Below are 11,302 nucleotides of genomic sequence, written 5' to 3' on the forward strand. Positions count from 1 at the left end.
TCTACAGATCAGATCTTTGAGTCAGATCAACTCAGAGATTTAAGCTTTGAACCCAAGTTAATCATCTGATTCCTGTAAGGAGGTTGAATCTGATTATAATCAATGACCATAAGGGGAGGGTGGATCCCTGTCAATCAATCAATCACTCAGGGGCCACAGTTCTTGGTGGGTGAAGTTAATCTGCAGGACGTTTACAGCAGAGACACGTGGACATTTTTACTGTCTCTTTGTTAAAACATTCAGTGGCTGACTGTCACCTTCCCATGTTGCTGTTTTCTTCTACTTGCTTCATCATCGTCCTCCTCATCTTCATAACTGCAGTGACGTTCTGGTTGCTGCTGTGTTTTTGAAGGTGGTGGAAGAGGAGGCGATCAGTTCGGGGGGCAACAAGCAAATCATCAATAAGGAGTGGCTGCCACGTGTCTGGTTGTGTTTCTACTGGACGACCACGTCTTGGAACGGAAACGACAGAGCAGGTCGACTGTCTGAGGACGCGACAGCGGGAGTACCAGACCTTCGTCATCATTCGGTTAATGTTTAGGCTTAGGCTGGATTTCGTTAGGGTCGGTTAGGGTTAAAACAAACACTTTGGTTACATGAAGTTAAACTACGTCAAAAATGACTTTTAGTTCCAACCAAAGTCCTACTTACTGGTGTCGGTGGTGGTGTACTGGGAGTCGTTCTGCAGCTCGTAGACGTCCACCTCCACCCTCGCCTGGGAGGAGCCCTCCATCAGACTGTTGATGTTCTCCCTCGCCAGGGCCAGCGCCAGACGCTCACCACGACCACACACTGACTGATCGTCCAAAATGGCTGCTGGAGAGGGAAAGGTTGAGAAATGAAGATGTGGAACAAGTTCTGATCTGGCAGACGTCAGATGGAGCTCAAGCTTACTTTAGACCCTCAGAATGTGTTAGGTCCTTATCGAGGCCATGACCCAACACGTCCTCGTACACATAAACAACACAACGCGTACGACCGTCAGGGCGTACCGGCGACAGGCGCACAGGAAATAACGCTTGGTTACTGTGAAACGGTCGCGGTTTGGGAGGATTTAGGTCAGGGTTTAAAGAAGCTTGTGAGCTGTGTGTGTCCCATTATGGGTGCAAGTTATGTACGTGTCATAAATTACGTACGTTACACAAGTTAAATTAAGTCAATGATGACCCTATGCAGTCGTAACTTTGATGACCAATAGTAAAGAGAAGTAAATATGGGTCGTAATGCTCGCTGTATAATAAAACTAGACCCAAAGACAGAGGAAATGGCACATTGCTCATTGCAGGGGAGGAAGACCATCATGTCCAGCTCTCGGTGATTCGATTCAATTTATTTGTGTAGCACCACATCACAACAAAAGTTATCTCATGACGCTTTCCATTTGGAGCAGTTAGACCAAAACTCAGTGGTGACAGCGGTGAGGAAAGGAGCAGGTGAGCTGAATAAGTGAAGGGCCACTGACCCGACCACTGAGGGGTCCTGAACGAGTCCCTGAAGCCCAGCTGCTGCAGTCCAACCCAACAGCTTTCAGGTGTCAGCGGGTGTGAACAGAGCATTTCTGCTGCTGTACAGTTCAGAGTTATGTAGCTTAAAGTACGTCTGTTTGTTTTCCCTCTACATGCATGAACATATTTTTAACTCTGTGAGGATAAAGTTTTTCAGTGTTTGAACACAAACCAAACCCTGCAGAATGCAGCCCTTCTCTCTTTGTCTTCTAAGGTATTCCAGTTCTCCTATCAGCCATTTTCCCATGGTTATTTCAGGGCCAACAGGAAACTTCTCATTGAACCCACTTGACACCCTTTGCTGCATTAACGTTTTCTACAGCTACAAAACTTTGACAGCCAATGGGCTATTCATACACTCCGCCTCCTCACGGTGACGGGCTTCTCAGATGCCATTGGTTCTCACTTCCATACTAACATGCATCCACAACAGTTTCATTGCTCTGATGGTATTCGTGGACAAAAGAAAACTTTTTAGGATGCAGTTTTTGGGAGGTAAGTGAACCCGTCTGAATTCTAAGCACTGGTGGAAATGTTAGCTCCCACATTCTGTGCATGTTCTGATTCGTAAGCCTTTCACACAGAAAACACTGACACCATTTCTACCTGCTATCATGTCGCCATTAGAGACTCAATGAATGAATAAGCTCACACCTTTGTCCTGCGCTGATGGCAGCTGTTACACTCTTACTGAAAACTCATACTCACACTCATTTTCACACTGTTGTACTGCTGCTTTTACTCGAGTAAAGGAGGATCTGAGGGCGTCCAACAGAGGTTTCTGGACGAGTGTCGTGTCTCTTTAAAGTGTTTCTTCTTCATCCTGAAAACACAGCAGGGCTCAGGAGTAAACACCAAGTGCGAATACAGAAAGGTTTCATCCAAATTTTAGTAATCCAGACGCCAACTGCGTCCTACTGCAGGTGGAAGTAGGACAGTCGTGATTGTCTCTCAGCCAGGTGAGATACAACCTGTGCAGAGTGTGAGTTAGAACATCTCTGTCTGGTGATGCTCAAAGCAGCTGCAGCAAATAAAAAACAACCCGTCATCATCTTCTATTTCCTCCTACTAGTAAAGTAAAGAAACCTGGTGGCTGCACAGAAACACCTGCCATCTTTATTTTTGTCGCCGACGCCCCGCTGGCTCACGTGCTTTGCTTAAAAATGCGAGCGTCTCTTAGCGGGCGGAATTCAAAGAATGCACACAAACAGCAGATGGAGACGCAGGAGAGAACAGTCAGGTCGTTGGTCATATGGAAAGTGCATCCAGACAAAGAGCACACTTTAACATGAGGAGGTGAATGATGTCTGCTGCTGAAACCTGACCTGAGCGCCAGAGGAGAAAAGCATCTCTTCTCTTGTTTAATCACAGAGGACGAAGGAGAAAGCCACAATGTCAGGCTTGATTAAGAGCCTGTAATTTTACCCTGTAAGTTATTCTTCCCCATTTCTCTGTTTCAGTGGACAGTGAAGGCAACACCGCAGAGCTAAAACACTGAACAACACGACTGAAAATCAGAGTGAGTATGCTGCTGAGACTCGGTAACAAGCAGAAAGTCTGCCGCTGCTGCTGCCAGGGTTTGCTCTGGATTTGATTTGTGTTTCTTAAATAATTAACGCCTCCCGGGGCGAACTAGGAGGCGATTCATCGTGTCCTTCCTCAAAAGACTGTTGAGGGTATTTGCAGTTTAGGAAAACACAAAGAGAACCAGATGGTCTCAGTTAAGTGACGCTCGCTGAGCTCTCAGGGTGTGGCAGTCCTCGTCAGGAATAAAACTACAAAGAGGACCAAAGCACAAGATGCAGAGAGTTTAAAAGACACCTGAGGACCTGCACCTGAGACCTTCACGATGCACCCACAGTGTCTCCTGAGAACTATGGCTGCTTTTCTGTGTTTTAGAGCCTCATCAGAGAAACTTCCTGAAAGCCTATCTTATCTCAGGATAGGAATTTAGCTGTAACAGAATCATCATAACTGAAAGATGTATTTTGAGAACAGTGAAGACGGGAAACAACATGAACACTGACTGAAAGGCTTCTCAAACTGTTAGAGAAGCTAACACTGATGTTAGCCTGTTAGCTTTTAATTTCCCTGACCAGGTATTAGTGCATTTATGTCCTGTCTTCTGCTGACTTGTCAAGGCTAAACTTGGATGCCCGTCTTTACTTGTCCATTATAACAAGCTGGCCAAGCCAGGGTTCACTGTTCTAGTTAGGATTTTATGAGGTCTGAGAGGGGACACAGCCAAGAGAGTTTAGGAAGACAGGATTAAATCTGTCTTTGAAACTTAAAACTGAAAGCAGTTAGGATATTTTTCTGTAAAGAGGCCACAGGATGCTGTCAGCTGCACGAGTCTTACTGCTGCACTCAAACGTGTTTGTTTTCAAGCAAATACCTCACAAAAAAATCTGTTTTTTTCCTGACCTCCAGTGTCCCACTGTGCTACAGTGATGCACAGGTGACATCAGTGGTGGGTGTGGCTACAGGTGCAACAGAGCCCGCCTTTGAGGGTTGCGCTACATTGCCCAGCTGTTCACGTGATTGTGTCCACCCTCTGCACTGATGTAATGTCTTATTGTGCTGGAAATCAAGAGAACCTGAAATTAATCTTTGTCAACGTGCCAATACTTCATCCTCTGACAGGATTACAAATCAAGTGCATAAATATTGTAGTGAAGGATTTTAACGATTCAGCGGCATCAGTGTTCTGCAGCTGCTGCTGAAAACCTCCATGAATTATTTCAGCCTGGGCCCTCAGTCATTCTGAAGGATTCATTAGCTGAAGTTCATCAATAAATATCTCTGAAGTACAGAGGAGCCAGTGTGTAAAAGGTAGTTTGTCACCACAGGTCGGCTCTAACATTCATCCTTTAAAAATTAGCTTGAAATACATTTTTCCAATCTGCAGCATAAATCATTTTATAAGCGAAGGCTGAAAAGTGTCTCGTTTTGGGGGAAAAAGCCGAACTGAACATCAGTTTCACGTTCCCTGCTGTCCAACCTGTGGGCGTGTAAAAGCCGCTGACTCGATGTCAAAGGCCAGAAGCATTACAGGACGTGCACAGCAAACAGAAATAAGCAGAACGACATGATGAAAACAGTCATGGGAAGTGCAGAAAACACTCGGATGGAGGCAGAGAGACACAAGCCACCAGAGAAATGAGAAGTAAACAAATCCTGTGTTGGAGAAAAGCTTTTAACAAACACGGCCTGCAGCTTCACGCTAACAAAATATCTCCGCTAAACGACTCTCAAACTACAACTGCAGGGTTTGCCACTGATACAATATGGATATGAATGGTTTAACTGTTTGGGAAGAAAATATGTATTATATCTGCACTCGAAACCGAAACTGCAGTTTGATTTTAAAACAAAAAACTGCACAATCAGCAGTTTGAAGTTGCTGATAACGTTAAAACGTCTCATCACTTTCACCTTCACTTGGCCATGTTAGCATGCTAACCCGAATATTTGACCAATAAGTCATATTTTTAACCTGATGACATCACTAGATAATTTTGTCCTGTGGGGAACATGAATGCCCAGATTTGAAGTGAGCCTAAAACCTCTACAGGACTGGAACTCAGAAAGTGGCCTCTCCATGTGAACCAGACTTTCTGAGGACCAACACGTCCATCAGAAACATGGACACACTTGTGTGCAGAGGAGTCTTGTTCGCCTGTGAAAGCACACAAACCACCGGAGGATTGCGGCGCTGGGATTCCAGCCTCAGGCCGATGGGCGACTTCTTGTTTTAACTCTCCGCTTTGTCTTGTCTGGTTGAATCTATGGACCCACCTGCTGCCCCCAGAGTCCAGACTTCCACACTCATATCAGAGAATGTCAAGCGCATGAAGCTCAGAGGTGGGAAGTGACAAGAAAGCCTGTTAGCCATGTATGCCACCCCCGGGAGTGAAATAAAGTCTGCACAGCTCCAGCTGCCTTGATAAAAGGAGTTTTATCATCGTGTCTCAGGTTAAGTCCAGAATCAAAAGGCACAGCAGCTCCTACAACCACTTCAGCACATGAATACAAGATGACGCTTCTTCACCGGCGGGCAGGAGGAACCAGGGAGTCTCACCACCAGGGTGAAGAGCCAAGCGGAAGCAGCAGAACTTGGTACTGAATTTGAACGGAGCTTGTTTTACAGCTCGGAGTTGGTAATCAGGGCCATCAGGAGGTAATTCAGAGGCAACACACAGGAAACAGCGCGGGAAGCTGCGAGCGCTCGCCTCGGCATCTGAGCCGAGTGGAAGCGAATGCAACACGACACCAGCAGCATCAGCTGCAAAATGACTCGAGACTCCTGCGATAACACTGATCACAAAGATGGCCGCTCAGAGCTTCTCACGTGGCAGATAAACCAAGAGACCACAGAGTTCAAGTGTTTGACCCACTGAGTGTGTGTGTGTGTGTGTGTGTGTGTGCTTTTCTGATCTCATGGGGACAAACACCTGTTTCCACAGCTACACGTGGGGACTCACCTGCCTTATGGGGACAAAATGCAAGTCCCCATGGGGACATGAATATGAACATGAATGACTGTGTGTGTGTGTGTGTGTGAGAGAGAGAGAGTCTCTGTGTGTGTGTGTGTCTGTGTGTGTGTGTGTGTGTGAGTGTGTCTGTGTATGGTTGCAGTGAGCCACAGAAACAGATAGTGTGTAAACAGAGATAGTGTTTGGACACTGCTTAGGCTCCTGAAGAAGACTCTTTATCTCCCCTCGAATCTTCATCCTCCCCCACCCTGCCCTCCTCCATCCTGCCTCCTCGCATCCTCCTCCCCTCCTTCCTGCCTCCTCTCCCCTCACCTCTGAGTTCCAGGGACTCAGGAAGTCAAACAAGATGGAAGATGACCTTTTTATTCCAAACATTTGCTCTTCCTTGCCAAACTCGGTGCCTACATTACCCATAATGCAACTCAAAGAAACTTTCCTCATGCTAAGCTAGGCTAACAACTTCCTGGCTTCAGCTTCATACGCACACACTGAATTCGATCAGATTGCCAAAGAGAAACAGATAAACATTTCCTGATTGGCGTTTGACCTGCGAGCTGCTGCGGCGGCTCGGTCTAATTGCAGTCCTCGTTCCTGATCTGATCTGGGTCGTTTCTCAGCGTGGCAGCGAAGACTCTGCTCGTTAAACGTATGTGACTGATGACTGGAGCTGAGTCACTCCTGTTCGGGACTTGATTGTTCCTCGTGTGAAGTGTTGGTTTTAACTGCGTCTTCGGACAAGACGAGGAGCTGAAACATGATTGGCCTCATGTTGTTCTTGTAAATGTGACTCACACACAGATTTGCTCCGTCTGGCTGGCTTTAAGCAAAAGAGATGCTGAAAAGAGAGCATCCTATTGGCTCACTTGTACTTGGAAAACCAAAAAAAATGCATAAACTCATTCAAAGATAAACGTTAGTTCCTTACAAACCTGTTTATTACTTTGAAGATAATAAATGAAGACACTTAGAAGCTGCGCATCCTCATGAATAGCAAAATGATTGTAGTCCCTCGTTCAGCCAGGAGGACAAGGAAAACCTCACAGGAACAAACTGACTGCTGTGAGTTTCTGGTTTTCTCAGTCCTCTTCAGGTCCCTGCTTGGCTCTCTGGATCACAGTCTCAGGTTGGATGACTTTAGACTCGACTGCATGTGGACTCGAGCCTTTTGACGTGAAGACTCCGTGTCTTTGAGTGTGGATGTTGTCATGTCCATGTGGAATGAAGACCAGGTGTGAATGAGTGCTGATGATTGTGCCCTACGGTATCCGGTGCAGGACAAACTGTTCAAGCGGAGTCTTTGAATGACAACAACAAGCACGTCCACACTCTGCTTTTTATTTCTCTGCTACTGAATTGCGAGCCTTGAAAATTTGGTGATAGCTGAGTGTGTTGGAGTGGAACTAAAGCCGATTTTCCACCACCTGAAGAGAGAAACGGAGCTAAAAGGAAATATTCACACACCTGAACGCAGTCGAAAAGGCTTTCTGGCTGAATTTAAGCACATGCAGTTTGCCTGTGGACTCGCAATTTCTCTCAACAACTCCAAAGCAGCAACGCTTTTTCCCCTTCACGTTCCTGCTTACGTCACATGACTACTTGAGCTACTGAGTTCTGTTCATTCAGCCTATCCATCCATCCATTTTCTATACCGCTTATCCGTCAGGGTCGCGGGGGAGCTGGAGCCTATCCCAGCTGACTACGGGCGAGAGGCGGGGTTCACCCTGGACTGGTCGCCAGCCAATCGCAGGGCCAACACACAAAGACAGACAACCACACACTCTCACACTCACACCTAGGGGGCAGTGTAGAGCAGCCAATTAACCTAATGTGCATGTTTTTGGTGTTGTGGGAGGAAGCCGGAGAACCCGGAGAAAACCCACGCAGGCACAGGGAGAACATGCAAACTCCACATAGAAGGGCCCAGACCGGGATTCGAACCTGGAACCCTCTTGCTATGAGGTGACAGGGCTAACCACTGCACCACCGTGCCGCCCTCATTCAGCCTATTTCAACCTTAATTAAATGTACAGACAAAACTGCCTCCAGAAAAACCTCACCTGAAAGTAAATGAACAACTACAGAAAATCTCTCACCCTTTGCTGATAAACTGTAAAGGATAAAAACTAAACTTAATACTAAAGTTAAGCCATAGATGACGGTCTTGTTGTTTTTATCAGGTGACTCGCTGTAAATGTGATCTTTCTTTCTTGGCATTTGTAGTGACAGACTTAAGTATTCTACTCATTTCATAATTTCTTCAAACAGTGTTTATATATAGTGTAGTGTGGGTGTTTGTTTGCTGTCCTCTACAGCCTTCACATAAACATTGTGTTACTGACACAAGCATCAGAAACACATCTGATCCTGCCTCAAACGCTGGATCAGGATCGGCTTCTTCTTCTGGTATTTTCAGTCAGCTGATACTAATGAAAGAGCCATTACACGTGGTCAGACCAAAACCTGGTTGCCATGGCAGCGTGTGGCTTGGCCCTTCAGGATGAAAGCTGCAGGGATCTGAACTCAGGGCCATCAGGGTCCAAGAGAGAAAAGTCAGACAGACCTGAACTCTTACTTCCACTGTTAAGTTTCTGCTTTCATTGGAATTAAGGAGGACAGGAAGTGAGAGGCGACGATAGCAGAGCGGCGCTCAGACCTCGCCAGGAACCATGAAGGGCAGTCAAAGAGACGCTTCCTGGTCCAGTTTCTGATGAGTTTATTTGCACCTACAAATGCCCAGCCTGGGATGGAAACAATGTGGAGAGCGAAGAAGAAGTGGAAACGCTGAGCGAGTGAGCGGCGGAGACAAAGGGAAGCCTTGAGGGGCTCGTAAAACGGCAAACAAAGCAAAGAGGTAGTGTGAGAGGAATCAAGATGGCAAACACAGACAGCAGTGGGTGGTGAGAGGAGAAACACAACGAGGAGGAAACACAAGAGGAGAACGATGGAGGAGGAGTAATGAGGACCGTTTAAAAATAGAGGTGAAGCAGAGGACGAGTGTGTGTTTTTAGCTGTTACTCATTCGAACAGGTGAGAGAGAAGTGGACGACCACACAGTGTGTTTTTATGTACACAGACAGTAGGATTGTGGGTAAATGCTGTGTACCATGTGAGCATGTACCAGGAGCTTGGAGGAAGGTCTTCCAGCTAACTCCTCATCCTAACGTCATGTAGGAGTCATGTGGAGCAGCAGTGTGCATAAATGAGCATCCATTCAGACACACGTCTTTGTATTCCACAGGACAAGTGACTTTCTAGATCTGGAGTACTATGGTATAATCTGCAGTACAGCTCATAAGCTCCTCCCCCTCCATGTTAGCAGATGGGAGCCAAACTAAAAACCCAAGCATCAAATAAATGTTTCCCAAAAATGGTTTCTGTCATTGTTCTCATCATGCTGATTGTTCAAGTGTTCATTTTTCTGACCACTTTGGTTTTAGTTGCTGAAGTTTAGTTAGTTTAGTTTATTTAGCTGAAGGAGGAGCTGAAACATCATGGCTGTCAGCTGAGTGCCGGGAACTCGATACCGCCGCTCCAGCTCCCGATCACTACTGCACAGACTCTGGCTCCAAATGACATCACCAGAGCAAGATGGCAGCGCTCGTATCAGGGATATTTTGGCTTCAGTTTTGAACAGCGGGAGAAAGTGGAGACGAGTTGATGCAGAAACACAGACAGTGTGGGAATCAAAGTGGCGTCATGGTGACGGTACTCACCCATCCGGAGGGCAGACAGGGTGTTGGTCTGGCTGAAGGAGAGCAGTGCCATGGTCAGCAGCAGGACGACGACATAAATCGACAGCAGCAGTGCTGGCAGAGCCGGCATCTTCCACTGCTCCTCATGGAGAATGGTCTGCTGGCTACCTGTACCGCCACCTGCAGGACAGGAGGACTCGTTACACCTTCGACAAATCACAGTACATCACACATCTGCCACAGATGTCTTGATTTGAATGACAGAACTGAACCAGTGTCTCACATGTTGATCTGTTTTCCCCAGCCTGTAAACAATCATCCAGACAAAGAAACTGCTCTGCTTGTAGTTGTTTCTCATGTCACCATACGTCCACCCAGAGGACAGGAGGATTCATTACTCCTAAGGAAGATAATGCCAAGCTAAAGCACAACGGAGGCCTGAGCTTCTCCAACTGAAATACGTAGAAACGAAAAGTCAAAAACTGTCAAGTATAAAAAGGTGGCACCCAGGGTCTGGTCTGATTTGTAATCAATGACGGGGAGTAAAACAGATTTATGTTTCCATATTAGAGTTAGAATGATACTGAAAAACTATTGTTTAGTGTTAGAGACCAAGCATATATGCCGGTTAGTTTTCCTGCAGCTGTTAAGACATCACAACAGACCTGGTTCACCCAAAGGTGAACAGGAGTACGAGTCCCAGACACCCACTTCACTGCACACACCGAGAAACACGAGTGTGACAAAGACAAAACCTGGATTAAAAAAATGTGTCGATGAGAACAATGAAATGAGCTGGACGTCATCAGAGCAGGACTGTGACTGTGCAGAGTAACCAGACTGTCCCACATGCTGGCTGTCATCAACACTTCAGCTCTTTGCTGACCAAAAGAGGACCAAGACAAGGGGACTTAACAGTTTTTCTGTCCAGTTTCAGCGTGGACGCAGATCTTGACAAAAACAACAGACAGAGATAAGCCTGAGGAGATCAGAGGGAAGGGAAGGCAAACGGAGAAGACCAAGAAGATGTGAAAGAGACACGGAGACGAGAAAGGAGAAAAAATCAATGCCAAGGGAAGGAGAAAGACGGAGGGAAAAAAGGGATAAATGTTGGAGGACAAAAGTGTCTGTGAGAAATCAAGAGACCATCACATGTTGCTGAGAGAGAGAGAGAGAAAGAGAGGTTTAAACTGGCTGAGCGAGCGAGCGTGACGAAACGAGTCCAACTCTTCAAAGTAGATTAGAGCGAATGAAGCAAGATTTTTTCATTAGCAGATGTGTGTGTGTGTGTGTGTGTGTGTGTGTTATGCATTAACATTCTCAGAACAACAACACAGCGAGCCTCGACAAACATCAACCACTGTTCAATCCCATCATGAAACTGCTTCATCTTTTCATCTCAGCGTGGTCGTTTCCTCCAACAGTCCCTCCGCCGCCCCCAACAACACGCTCTTCATTTGTTGAACCCGCCCTGCGCTAAATGTTTATCGCTGCCCCGCCGATGAGCCGTCCCACATGAATTTAAATGAGATTCCCAAATGGAATTTAAATTGGCTTTGAGCTGATTGTGACGAGCTCGACGCCACAGAACGAGACGCACAGAAAGAGT

At 46.4% G+C, this 11,302-nt stretch overlaps 1 protein-coding gene across 3 annotated transcripts in view; it reads right to left on the minus strand.

Annotated features, from left to right (window-relative positions):
• Positions 1-10,048, minus strand: part of LOC124074745 (glutamate receptor ionotropic, kainate 5-like) — a 46,101-nt gene extending 36,053 nt beyond the window's left edge. The window contains exons 1-3 of one of the 3 annotated variants that reach the window (XM_046417975.1): positions 9,977-10,048; positions 9,715-9,873; positions 652-816 (exon numbers count right to left, since the gene is read on the minus strand). In XM_046417975.1, the coding sequence (XP_046273931.1) occupies positions 652-816; positions 9,715-9,823 (274 nt within the window). In that variant the 5' untranslated portion in view covers positions 9,824-9,873; positions 9,977-10,048. The remainder of the gene's footprint in view (positions 1-651; positions 817-9,714; positions 9,874-9,976) is intronic. The other 2 variants (XM_046417974.1, XM_046417973.1) reach the window with 2 other exon arrangements.
• Positions 10,049-11,302: the final 1,254 nt, after the last annotated feature.

The sequence above is a fragment of the Scatophagus argus genome, chromosome 17, assembly GCF_020382885.2.
Source record: "Scatophagus argus isolate fScaArg1 chromosome 17, fScaArg1.pri, whole genome shotgun sequence".
NCBI classification, from domain to species: domain Eukaryota; kingdom Metazoa; phylum Chordata; class Actinopteri; family Scatophagidae; genus Scatophagus; species Scatophagus argus.